Source organism: Kogia breviceps, chromosome 2 (assembly GCF_026419965.1).
Source record: "Kogia breviceps isolate mKogBre1 chromosome 2, mKogBre1 haplotype 1, whole genome shotgun sequence".
Classification (NCBI taxonomy): domain Eukaryota; kingdom Metazoa; phylum Chordata; class Mammalia; order Artiodactyla; family Physeteridae; genus Kogia; species Kogia breviceps.
This window is the reverse complement of record NC_081311.1, coordinates 76,147,124-76,161,310: the sequence shown is the minus strand read 5'-3', so window position 1 is coordinate 76,161,310 and position 14,187 is coordinate 76,147,124. Positions and strand designations below refer to the sequence as shown.

Here is a 14,187-nt window from a genome sequence, read left to right as displayed (position 1 = left end):
TATTCAACATAGTTTTGGAAGTTTTAGCCACAGCAATCAGAGAAGAAAAAGAAATAAAAGGAATCCAAATTGGAAAAGAAGAAGTAAAGCTGTCACTGTTTGCAGATGACATGATACTATACATAGAGAATCCTAAGGATGCTACCAGAAAACTACTAGAGCTAAAGTAGCAGGATACAAAATTAATGCACAGGAATCTGGCATTCTTATACACTAATGATGAAGAATCTGAAAGTGAAATTAAGAAAACATTCCCATTTACCATTGCAACAAAAAGAATAAAATATCTAGGAATAAACCTACCTAAGGAGACAAAAGACTTGTATGCAGAAAACTATAAGACACTGATGAAAGAAATTAAAGATGATACAAATAGGTGGAGAAATATACCATGTTCTTGGATTGGAAGAATCAACATTGTGAAAATGACTCTACTACCCAAAGCAATCTACAGATTCAATGCTATCCCTATCAAATTACCACTGGCATTTTTTACAGAACTAGAACAAAAAAGTTCACAATTTGTATGGAAACACAGAAGACCCCGAAGTGCCACAGGAATCTTGAGAACGAAAAATGGAGCTGGAGCAATCAGGCTCCCTGACTTCAGACTATACTACAAGTCTACGGTAATCAAGACAGCATGGTACTGGCAGAAAAACAGAAATATAGATCAATGGAACAGGATAGAAAGCCCAGAGATAAACCCACACACATATGGTCACCTTATCTTTGATAAAGGAGGGAAGGATATACAGTGGAGAAAAGACAGCCTCTTCAATAGTGGTACTGGGAAAACTGGACAGGTACATGTAAAAGTATGAAATTAGAACACTCCCTAACACCATACACAAAAATAAACTCAAAATGGATTAAAGACCTAAATGTAAGACCAGACACTATCAAACTCTTAGAGGAAAACATAGGCAGAACACTCTATGACATAAATCACAGCAAGATCGTTTTTGACCCACCTCCTAGAGAAATGGAAATAAAAACAAAAGTAAACAAATGGGACCTAATGAAACTTAAAAGCTTTTGCACAGCAAAGGAAACCATAAACAAGACCAAAAGACAACCCTCAGAATGGGAGAAAATATTTGCAAATGAAGCAACTGACAAAGGATTAATCTCCAAAATTTACAAGCAGCTCATGCAGCTCAATATCAAAAAAACAAACAGCCCAATCCAAAAATGGGCAGAAGACCTAAATAGACATATCTCCAAAGAAGATATACAGATTGCCAACAATCACATGAAAGAATGCTCAACATCATTCATCAGTAGAGAAATGCAAATCAAAACTACAATGAGATATCATCTCACACTGGTCAGAATGGCCATCATCAAAAAATCTACAAACAATAAATGCTGGAGAGGGTGTGGAGAAAAGGGAACCCTCTTGCACTGTTGGTGAGAATGTAAATTGATACAACACTATGGAGAACAGTATGGAGGTTCCTTATAAATCTAAAAGTAGAACTACCATATGACCCAGCAATCCCACTACTGGGCATATTCCCTGAGAAAACCATAATTCAAAGAGTCACGTACCACTATGTTCACTGCAGCTCTATTTACAAGAGCCAGGGCATGGAAGCAACCTAAGTGTCCATGAACTGAGGAGTGGATAAAGAAGATGTGGCCCATATATACAATGGAATATTACTCAGCCATATAAAGAAATGAAACTGAGTTATTTGTAATGTGGTGGATAGACCTGGAGTCTGTCATACATTGTGAAGTAAGTCAGAAGGAGAAAAACAAATACCGTATGCTAACACATATATATTGACTCTAAGAAAAAAAAAATGTCATGAAGAGACTAGTGGTAAGATGGGAATAAAACACAGACTTACTAGAGCATGGACTTGAGGATATGGGGAGGGGGAAGGGTAAGCGGTGACGATGTGAGAGAGTGGCAGGGACATATACACACTACCAAGTGTAAATTAGATAGCTAGTGGGAAGCTGCCGCACAGCACAGGGAGATCACCTCTGTGCTTTGTGACCACCTAGAGGGGTGGGATAGGGAGGGTGGGAGAGAGGTTGATGCAAGAGGGAAGAGATATGGGAACATATGTATATGTATAACTGATTCACTTTGTTGTAAAGGAAAAAGTAACACACTATTGTAAAACAGTTATACTCCAATAAAGATGTTTAAAAAATTTTTAAAAAAAAGAAAGACACTTAGAGGAGTTGATCAGAATATGGAGCCCAGAAATAAATCCATTCGTAAATATTATGTCAGAACTTATCAGATTATATAGTTTAAACATATTCAGTTGATTCATCAGCTGTGCCTCACTGAAGCTATTTTGAGATTGCTGTGAAAGCTTCTAAATGGTTGCTCTCAGTTTATTTATGTCATCACATCTTGTTATATACATATATTGACTGGCAGTGATATGCAAAACCCACTTTTGAGTAGCACTGCTTTAGGGACACTTTTCCAAATATTCACCAGGGATGTATAGAAGAATATCTGTCTCTATATTTTTCATAACAGAAAAACTAGGATCAACCAGACTATCCATCAAATAGGGGAATCAGAATGTAAATTACAGTACATTCTCACAGTGGTCTTGTATATATATCTGTGTACAACAGTGTGGATGAATTTTGGAAACTTAGAATGAAAAAAATAAGTCAAAGAAATATACTTATAGCATAATATTTCAATGAATTTCAGAATGTATGTGGAAATTTTTTTAATACAACAATTTTGATGAAATCTAGTTTCATGATAGCAGTACCTCTGTTTTTGGAGGATTTTTCAGTGAAAGGAAGGTATTTATATAGCTGAAAACCACATAGGTATTTTCAGAGATAACTGCTGTTCTTGAATGGACTGTATAATGGATGATACATTTTTAGAGTACAGTTTCCTTGAGTGTGACCATGGCTTTATTCTTACGAGATAGAATGCTGACGTATTTGGTGTAATGGGTCATGATGTTAGTATTTAACTAAAATAGTTAATGGTTAAGAAGCATTTATATAGAGAAAGATAAAGCATATGTGGCAGAAGTTTAACAATTTGTGAATCTGGGTGAAAGGTTTAGAGGTGCTTATTCTACTGCTTAGGCAAACTTGCTATTTTCTGCTGCTTATGTGGAAGTTTTTCTTTTTATATTTTCTGTCTCTACCAGGGTAAATTTTGATAAGTTGTATTTTCGTAGGAAATTATTTACTTCTCTTTCAAATGGGTTTGTGTCAAGTTGTACAAAAACAGTCTTTTAAGATTTCTTCATACCTTGTTTCAGTGATTGTTTCTTCCTTATCATTTCTTGTTTTGTATAGTTGAGATTTCTCCCCCTTGTTTTGTTGATTAGGTTAGGCAATGATTTGCCTCCTATGTGAATTTTTTCAAAGAACCAGGCTTTTGACTTAATGTGTTCTTTTTTTCTGTTTCATTAACTTCTAATCTAAGAAAACTGTGCAGAAATGAAAGACCTGATTCACATATTCAAAGAGACCACCAGAAATCTGGGGAAACATATCTTAAATAGTCCGAAGACATACCTTAATAAAACTGCTAGACCTTAAAAATGAAGATGTTTTTATCTTTATTATTTTTAATTTATTATTATATTTATCTGTTTTTACCATTATTATTTCCTTCTTCGTACTTTCTACTTTCTTTTACACTCTATTGTCTTTTTCTAGTTTTTTTGAGTCAAGAATTGTTGTCTTCATTCTTTCTTTTTTCATTGGTAGAAATATCTAATGCTGTGAAATTCCTTCTGACCAGTACATGTATCCCATACATCCTCATAAGTAATATTTTCATTAGTTTTTCATTTTAGAATTTCTTCAGCTTTGGTTTGTGTTTACCCTCTCACCAAAGAGCTGTTTACTACAGAGTTGTTTTTCAGGTCCATATGAAAGGTCACTTCCCCATTAATTTCTGTTTTTACTGTATTATTACCCATGCATGTTATCTATATCAGTTTTTGTGAATGTTTCATGTACCCTTGAGATGTAAGTATATTTTCTGTTATAAGTTTGATATTATAAAATTAGATATGAATTTGTAATATGTGTGTAATTATTATATTTAACTTTTCTATACCCCTCACTTTTTCCTTTAATCCATCTTGAAATACTTTTCGTATTAGCGTTTTTCTGTTTTTCCTTGCTTCTCTGAGTTCTGCTTTATAAAGTTGTTTGGTCTGTGTAGGTACTCATAATTGTTATTTCTGCACTCAAAGTTAGAGATTTTAGCATTGTAAAGTGTTTCTTTGTCCTTCCTGATATCAGGATTGCACCTCTGCTTCCTTCTTGTTTCCCTTTGTCTGGAATGATACTGTCCATCCCCTTGTTGTTAGCCTTTTTGTATCATTTTCCCTAAGGGTGTTTTCCCTATACAGTATAGATTTCGGTTTTGTCTGTGACTCACTTTGAAAATCATTTTGGTTTTATTAGTGAGTTAAGCTCATTCATATTTATTGGTATGGCTCGTATATTTGGTCTCAATTTTGTCTTGTTACATTTAATGAGTGTACCACATTTACTGAATTTTTCTATTTGGTCTTTTTCCTTTGTTCTTTTTGGAGGGGAGGCAATTAGGAAATTCTGACATTTTCATTCTACTTTTATATTGATATAATGGCATTGGTTACCAATTTCCTTACTTAATCCTCTATTTGATTTTTCGGGTTTTAGTGACATCCTTTAGACTCTATTTTTCATGTGGCTATTTCTGAGCTTATTCTTATTTCCTGATTTTTCTCTCCTATTTCCTGTAGTTTTTAAATTACATTATTTCTGATTCACCAGGACATGTAACATTTATGTGTTATTATTCTGTCCTTGTTTTCATCCTTATTTTGGTCGTAGATCTACAGTTAAGTGTATTCAGTGTTCAGTTTTTCTGCCAGTGTCTCCTGTCAGATCTCGGTTGCTTGAAGTTTGTTCTCTTCTAGAAGGTTTCATGATTACAGTTTTTACCTAACTTCGTGAATATCTAAATGCTTTGCCTTTTTCCATAGACTTTTACTTAAAGGATTATAAATAAAGGATAAAACCGCTTGACTCCCACTTCCTTTTCTTGAAAATTGTGCTCCACTGAGCTTTGTTTTGTTTATTGGTGACAAAGTCTGTTGCCAAACCTACATTTATGTTTTTGTTGAGACAGTCTTTTGTCCAGAGGATTTTTCTTCATTTTAGTAGTTTTACTAAGGTATGTCTTAGGACTCTTGGAGCTCAGTTTTTCCAGGTTCTTGGTGGTCCTTTTGAATATGTGGATTAGGTCTTTTATCTCTGGATGATTTTCTCAGATTATGGTTTTTAATTTTAGATTTATTCCATTATTTTCTATTTTTTCCTCTTTATTTTTTTAAATTTTATTTTTGGCTGTGCTGGGTCTTTGTTGCTGTGCAAGGGCTTTCTCTAGTTGTGGTGAGTGGGGGCTACTCTTCATTGCAGTGTGCGGGCTTCTCATCATGGTGGCTTCTCTTGTTGTGGCGTGTGGGCTTCAGTAGTTGTGGTGCGTGGGCTCTGGGGCGTACGGGCTTTAGTAGTTGTGGCACATGAGCTCAGTAGTTGTGGCTCACGGGCTCTAGAGTGCAGATTCAGTAGTTGTGGCACATTGGCTTAGTTGCTATGTGGCATGTGGGGTCTTCCCAGACCAAGGCAGATTCTTAACCACTCCACCACCAGGGATGTCCCTATTTTTTGTCTTTAGAGACTACGATCACACATATATACAGTTTTAATTTTTATTTATTATATTTTCACAGACTACTTTTTTTTCTGGATGGTGAAATTATAGGTGTTTATTTTTTCCATTTGCTTCTCTGTATTTTTTTTATTTTTTTAAGTATAGATGATTTACGATGTGTTAATTTCTTCTGTACAGCAAAGTGATTCAGTTATACATATATGAACATACTTTTAAAAATATTTTTTTCCATTATGGTTTATCACAGGATATTGAATATAATTTCCTGAGCTATACATAGGACCTTGTTGTTATCCATATTATGTATAATAGTTTGCACCTGCTAACAACAAACTCCCACTTCATCCCTCCCCAACCCCCCCCCCCCCTTGGCAACCACAAGTTTGTTCTCTGTTTGAGTCCATTTCTGTTTCATAGATAAGTTCAGTTGTGTTATATTTTATATTCCACATATAAGTGATATCATATGGTATTTGTCTTTCTCTTTCTGACTGACTTCACTTAGTATGATACTCTCTAGTTCCATCCATATTGCTACAAATGGCATTATTTCATTCTTTTTTATGGCTGAGTAATATTCCATTGTATATATGTACTACATCTTTATCCATTTCTGTGCTGATGGACATTTAGGTTGTTTCCATGTCTTGGCTATTGTGAATAGTGCTGCTATGAACATAGGGGTACATGTATCTTTTTGAATTGTAGTTTTGTCTGGATATATGCCCAGGAGTGGGATTACTGGATCATGTGGTAACTTTATTTTTTAGCTTTTTGAGGAACCTTCATACTGTTTTCCATAGTGGCTGCACCAACTTACCTTCCCACTAACAGACTACCTTTTTTTATCCAGAATTTACTTTCTTATTCAGTTTTCTTCTTTTTTTTAGTTTTTTCTTGTTGTGTTTTTGCTGCTTTTATGCCTTTCTTTTTTCCATTGTTATTTATTAAAATTTCAGTCAATTCTGTTTTCTCTTTGGGCTATTAGTCTGCTTGGGCTGCTATAACAAAATACCACAGACTGAGTAGCTTACAAAACAATTTTATTTTCTCACATTCCAGAGACTAGATGTTCAAGATGAAGGTGCCAGCAGGGTTGATTTCTGGTGAGGCCTCTCTCCTCAGCTTGCAGACAGCACCTTTTCACTGAGTCCTCACATGGCCTTTTCTCTGTGTACATATGGAGAGCAAGTGAGCTCTGGTGTCCCTTCCTCTTCTAATAAGGATCCCATTCCCATTGGCTTAGTGCTTCACCCTTATGACCTCGTTTAACCTTCATTACCTCCTTAAAGGCTCTGTTTCCAAGTACATCCACATTGGAGATTAGGGCTTCAACATAGGAATTTGGGAGGGGGACACAATTCAGTCTGTATCTGATTCTTTGTCATTTAAGTCCTAAAGTCACTTTGTCTTTTTTACAGTTTTGACCAGCCCTTGCTTGTCTCTCCTTAGTCCCACATACTACAAGTCCCTTCATTTGGGTTTCCCAGTAGTCTGAGCTCTATCAGAACTGTGACATCATCTCAGTATTTTACCACTCACAGTGGAAAAATTTTTATTTGTGGTTAATCACTTCTAAGTTTTCTCTCTCTTCTTTTACATGTGTTTACCACAGTCTCCAGCTGACTTTTTGTAGATGTGGGCTCTATCTCAGTTTCTTCTGTATTTGAATATTTATTTCCTTACTTAGTGGTGATATGAAGTTAGTAGCATTCTGTATCTCCTAGTTGTGCCAAAGTCATGGATTGTTGTTGGTAGTTTTATTTGTTCTCCTTATATTGATCTTTTTAGTTTTTTGGAGGATTCATTCAAATTTAAAGAGTTTCTGTTATTCCTCAGATGTTGGAAACCAAATGTATGTGTTCTAATAACAGTTTCCTCTCCCTTTTTCCACTATACTGGCCTTTTTCTTTCTTGCTTTTGTATTTTCACCTGAAACCCTAGAAATAGAAAAAATACATACTTGCAGTTATTTTCATCCCTGGAGAATAGAGAAGAAAGCAAAGTCAGCTACAAACAATGTAGGGCATTTGTATATAGTATATAGGTCTCATTCCATCAGAAATGTGTTAATGAGATTAATTTTTCTTGTTTCTAGAAGTCTGGAAGGTTGATCACATAAAAGAAAGGAGCCAAGAAAACCAGCGTAAACATGTGTGGGAAGTTGTATTCATCAATAACAAAATGCTGACTAAAGAACAAGGTAATGTAATAGGGAAACCACTTAACTTGGACACAGATTCTTTTCCTTCCAGAAAAATACTCTGTGGGTGTGACTCATGTGGAATGAACTTCAGCTGTGTTTCAGAATTGGTTATCAATAAGAAAAACTATTTAGGAAAAAAGACTGATGAATTTAATGCCTGTGGAAAATTGCTACTCAATATTAAACATGAGAAAACTCACATTAGAGAAAAAAGTGAATTTTTTAAAAATGGGAAAACGGTCAGTCAAAATGAGGATCCTATTCAGCTTGAGAAGATTCAAACTTTAGAGCAAGACTTTGAATATAGCATATATCAAGAAACCTTCCTTGAAAAGGCAGTATTGTATACACACAAAAGAGAGATCACTGAAAGGAATGACTGTGAATATGATGAATATGGGAGAAGGTTCTGTGACAACTCATCCTTCTTGTTCCATCAGATAACTCTCCCAAAGGAGAATCACTATGAACTCAGTGATTGTGGGAAATCCTTATGTGTGAAGTCCACCCTTTTGAAACATCATGGGGCACGTTTGAAATACTATGAATGTGATGAAAGTGGGAATAATTTCAGGAGGAAGTTGTACCTCTCACAGCTTCAGAAAACTCATACAGGAGAGAAACACTTTGAATGTAATGAATGTGGGAAAGCTTTTTGGGAGAAGTCACACCTCACTCGACATCAGAGGATACACACAGGAGAGAAACGCTTTCAATGTAATGAATGTGGAAAAACTTTCTGGGAGAAGTCAAACCTCACTAAACATCAGAGATCACACACAGGGGAGAAACCCTATGAATGCAGTGAATGTGGGAAAGCCTTCAGCCACAAGTCAGCCCTCACATTACACCAGAGAACACATACGGGGGAGAAACCCTATCAGTGTAACACATGTGGGAAAACTTTTTACCAGAAGTCAGACCTCACTAAACATCAGAGAACACACACAGGACTGAAACCCTATGAATGTTATGAATGTGGGAAATCCTTCTGTATGAATTCACACCTTACAGTACATCAGAGAACTCATACAGGTGAGAAACCCTTTGAGTGTCCTGAGTGTGGGAAATCTTTCTGTCAGAAGTCACATCTTACACAACATCAGAGAACTCACTTAGGAGATAAACCCTATGAATGCAGTGCATGTGGGAAAACTTTCTACCACAAGTCAGTACTCACCAGGCATCAGATAATCCATACAGGGTTGAAACCTTACGAATGTTACGAATGTGGGAAAACCTTCTGCTTGAAGTCTGACCTTACAGTACATCAGAGAACTCACACAGGGGAGAAACCCTTTGCATGCCCTGAATGTGGGAAATTTTTCAGCCATAAGTCAACCCTGTCTCAACACTATAGAACCCATACAGGGGAGAAACCCTATGAATGTCATGAATGTGGAAAAATCTTCTATAATAAATCATACCTAACTAAACATAACAGAACACATACAGGGGAGAAGCCCTATGAGTGCAGTGAATGTGGGAAAACCTTCTGCCAGAAATCACAGCTCACTCAGCACCAGAGAATTCACATAGGGGAGAAACCTTATGAATGTAGTGAATGTGGAAAGGCTTTCTGCCATAAGTCAGCTGTAATAGTACATCAGAGAACACATACAGAAGAAAAGCCCTATAAATGTAATGAATGTGGAAAATCTTTTTGTGTGAAATCAGGACTTATTTTGCATCAGAGAAAACACACAGGGGAAAAGCCTTATGAATGTAATGAATGTGGGAAATCCTTCAGTCACAAATCATCCCTCACGGTGCATAACAGGGCTCACACAGGGGAGAAATCTTGTCAATGTAATGAATGTGGGAAAGTTTTTTACCGTAAATCAGACCTTGCTAAACATCAGAGATCACACACAGGGGAGAAACCCTATGAATGTAACACATGTGGGAAAACGTTCTCTCAGAAGTCAAACCTCATTGTACATCAAAGAACACACACAGGAGAAAAATCTTATGATTGAAGTGAATATTAGAAATGTTGAGCATTTCAGAGAATTCACACCATGGAGAAAGCTCTGTTGACATCCTGAATGTTCAGTAACCTTCATCCACAAACTGGCCTTATTTTACTCCAAAGTAATGACATGGGACAAATCTCTAGACTGCAACAAGTATAGGACAGTCTTGTTAAGAGGTAACATTCCATTGAACATCACGTAACTAATACTGGCGAAAACCTCACAGATATTTTGATTTTGTAAAAATTTTAGCAAAAATACAAACTAGATTATGTCATAATTTATGTTGGGGAGAAATCTGTCCATTTGAGACATATGGCTTGAAGATTTTCTTTAGAGGTAATCTAACATTAGGAGTTAGAAGTTGTGTTTTGGTTTTGATGTCATAGTTATTTTTAGGAAACATTGTAATTTATAGATGTATATTGTGCAATGTAAAGCTTTAAGAACTAAAAAAAAAAAGAATAGTAAAATAGACTCACAAGAAGTTGCAGGAATAGTACATAAAATTCTCATGTGCCCTTTACGAAGCTTCCTCTAACAATAATGTTAAATAACCACAGCAGTTCTCAAGTACAAGAAATTGATGGTACTCTACTTCTAAGTCAGATACAGACCTTATTCATATTTCACCATGTAATCTGTGTGTCTGTGTGTGTATTTCTATGAGATTTTATGGTTTATATATTTGAGTTAACCTTCAGCACAGGTTGCAAAATCAAAAAGGAATCTGGAATCTGTATTACATTTAAGATTACAAAGGAATCAGGATTTCACAATAAGAAATTCCCTTGTATTAATAATCACAGCCTTTCTGCCACCCTGATTCTGGCAACCATTTGAATATGAAGTTTTTTAAAAGCAGAGATAAATTGAGTAATTAGGGCAACAGCATTAAACACCTGTGAAGTATCCCTTAAGTTCACAGGGCTTAGGTATGTACGTTATATAAACTATATATGTTTCCTACACCAAACAGAACTTAATGAAATTGTGGATAGGAAATAGATACTACTAGTTCAGCAATTGTTAACAATATTAGGCACATCTCCCATGTGTGTAGGGCCTGGAGCAACAGGAAGCCCACGAAGCTAATGTCTAACCTTAAACTTACATATCAAAATAACAGAATGTTCAATAAAATGTATTCTATGCATGGGGATATCTAGGCCCTACTCCCATTGCCCCTTTTCTCCTTTCACCCATGGTTCATCGCAAACCATGATGTGCCTTGAGTATACATATGTAAGCACTCTAGCCTTCAGCCTAAATTTATCCAAACCCTGTGTAAGCAACTGCTTTCCAAGACAGGGTCCAGGAAAGAAGCCTCAGACTAGATGACACTCAGGGCTGTAAATTAGACTGTAAATTCAAGGGTCTGATGTACCCAGAGATCTGGGCCCTTAATGACTGTTGATTCTGTGAGAAGGAGGATTGAGCCTGGAGCAGGGCCAGAGTAGAACTAAAGTGGTGCTTTTATTGATGGGGCAAAGGTGATATACTAAATTTCATGATCAGATCATGTAAATAATTAGGTTAAGCTAATAATCTAAGGTTACATAATCAAATGATCTTAGATTGCACACAGAGTCTAAACTTCCATTTTAGGAAAGTAGACAAAGAAGAGCAAATTAAGTCCAAGGAATAAAAAACGAAAGAATAATGAGAATTAGGGCAGATACCAGAGTAATTGAAAACAGGAAACCAATAGAGAAAATCAGTAAAACCAAAAGCTGGTTCTTTGAGAAGTTCAGTAAAATTGATAAGTCTCTAGCCAGTGTAACTAAGAAAAACAGAAGACACAAATTGCCAACATCAGGAACGAAAGAGAGCCATAACTACTGATCCCATGAGCATGAAAAGGATTATAAGGAAATGTTATGGATAACTCTGAGCCCACAAGTTTGATAACCTAGATGAAATGGGCCAATTCCTTGAAAGACACAATCTGCCAAAACTCACAGATGGATAAATCGGAATAGGCATATATCTATTCAAGAAATTGAATCAATTTTTAATCTTCCAAATCAGAAAGTATTAGGCCCAGATGTTTTCACTGGTGAATTCTACCAAATTAAGGAAGAAATGGTATCAGTTCTCTAAAATATCTAATAGAATGTAAAAGCAGAGAGACTACTTCTTACTCATTGTATGAGGCCAGCATTACCCTAGTTATAAAACTAGGCAAAGATGTAACAAGAAAGGAAAACTGCAGATCAATATCTCATGAACATAGATACAGAAATTTTCAACAAAATATCTGCAAATTGAATCCAACAGTGTATAAAAAGATTACATGCCATGATCAAGTGGGATTTATCCAGGTATGCAAGACTGGTTCAACATTTAATAATCAATTAATGTAACCCATTATGTCAACAGGCTAAAGAAGAAATATTATATGATCATATTAATAGGTGCAGAAAAACATTTCAAAAAATCCAAACACCCATTCGTGGTAAATAAGAAACTCTCAGTAAGCTAGGAATACTAGCTTACTATAAATAAATACTAAGGAATTTTCTTAACTTGTTAATGAACATCTATAAAAATCCCACAGCTAGCATCATACTTAATGGTGAGAAACTAGATGCTTTCCCAGTAAGATGAGGAGCAATACAAGGAGGTCCCCTCTCACTACACCTTTTCGGCATCCTTCAGGAAGTCCTAGCTAATGCAGTAAGACAAGTAAGGGAAATAAAAGGTACAGATTTGGAAAGAAGAGATAAAACTATCTACGTTCACAGATAACATGATTGTCTATGTAGAAAATTCCAGAGAATCAACAACAACAAAACCTCCCGACACTAGTAAGCAATTACAGCAAGGTTACAGGATATAATGCTCAAGCAGGTGATAAAAAGAAATGAGTTCTCAAGTAACAGACACACAGAAGAACCTTAGATGTGTATTGCTAAATGAAAGAAGTCAATCTGAAAAGGCTTTATACTATATGATTCCAACTGTAATGCATTCTCATAAAGGCAAAACTGTGGAGACAGCAAAAAGACCAGGGGTCCAGAGTGAAGGTGGGAGGGATGAATAAGTGGATTACAGAGAATTTTTAGGATGGTGAAACTATCCTGTAGGATACTGTAATGGTGGATACATGTCATTGATTTGTCAAAACCTACAAAATGTAAAATACAAAGGGTCAACCCTAATGTAAACAATGGATTTCAGTTGTAAAACTGTATCAGTATTGGCTCATCAGTTGTAAAAATGTACCACACTAATGCAAGATATTAATAATATGGAAAACTGTGGAGGGAAGTGGAGGTGAAGGGGTATATAGGAATTCTGTGCCTTCTCATTTTTTCTGTAACCCTAAAACTACTCGAAAAAATAGAGTGTATTAAATAAATAAACAACCCTGCCGCATATAACAGTATAGATTAATCTGTGAGGATGCTTTCTTACATGTTTACAAAATTGAAAACTCACATCATTCAGTAGCAATTTTCCCATGTGGTGTTGGGCTGGGGAGGGGAATGCATTCTCAGAAATCATATATTGACAACCACTGAAACATATCTTCAATTACAGCTTTCTGCTTTTCTAAGCCTTATTACCTTATTTTGGAATTATCTTAAATTCCTTACCTCTCATTATAACATCTTGTTTCTGTACTAAAGTTTTTGTTTGTCAGTCATATGTTTTTGCACTGCAGGTATAATCACCACTAATGAATATTTGGGTTGTTTTTATAGTCTTCATAATACTTTATTTTAATATTTATTTATTTGGCTGAGCTGGGTCTTGGTTGCAGCCTGCAGGATCTTTGTTGCAGCATGCGGGATCTAGTTCCCTGACCAGGGATCAAACCCGGACCCCTTGCTTTGGGAGTGCAGCGTCTTAACCACTGGACCACCAGGGAAGTCCCCAAAATACTTTAAATTATAGCAACTTAAGGCCCAGTGTAATAGAGTCTCTTAACCCCTGAAAATAAAAGGACCTCTAATGTCCTAACTGCACATTTCCCTCCTCATTTTACTCCCACAGATAAGGTCCTGTAATCAGGCAATCCTCCTGTCTTACCAAGGTTACCAGGTGTACCTGTGGTTCTTGCTTTTCCCTGAGTAGCAAGTTTCACTTCCCTACCAGCCTGCAAGATTATTCAGAAAAGCCAGTCCCATCCTCTCACAGGAACCAGGGGTCGCTGCACCCTGTTGATAATATAGAGCCATTTCCCACAACCCCTAGTTGTTCCCTCTGTTTCCAAGTGCGCTACCTATGTGACCTTGGATGGCATGTGGTGACCTCTTGCCTGGCCTGTGAATATGCATAACTAGTAAACTTATGTAGATCTCACCTGT

General features: G+C 36.2%; 1 protein-coding gene across 5 annotated transcripts in view; it reads left to right on the top strand.

Moving 5' to 3' along the window:
* The window catches only part of LOC131751357 (zinc finger protein 33B), a 74,309-nt gene that overhangs the window by 54,493 nt on the left and 5,629 nt on the right, over nt 1-14,187 (top strand). For 4 of the 5 annotated variants that reach the window (XM_067025643.1, XM_067025641.1, XM_067025642.1 and 1 more), the window contains one exon: nt 7,788-13,262. In XM_067025643.1, the coding sequence (XP_066881744.1) occupies nt 7,788-9,874 (2,087 nt within the window). In that variant the 3' untranslated portion in view covers nt 9,875-13,262. Of the gene's footprint in view, nt 1-7,787; nt 13,263-14,187 lie in introns of those variants that run through there. The other variant, XM_067025645.1, reaches the window with a different exon arrangement.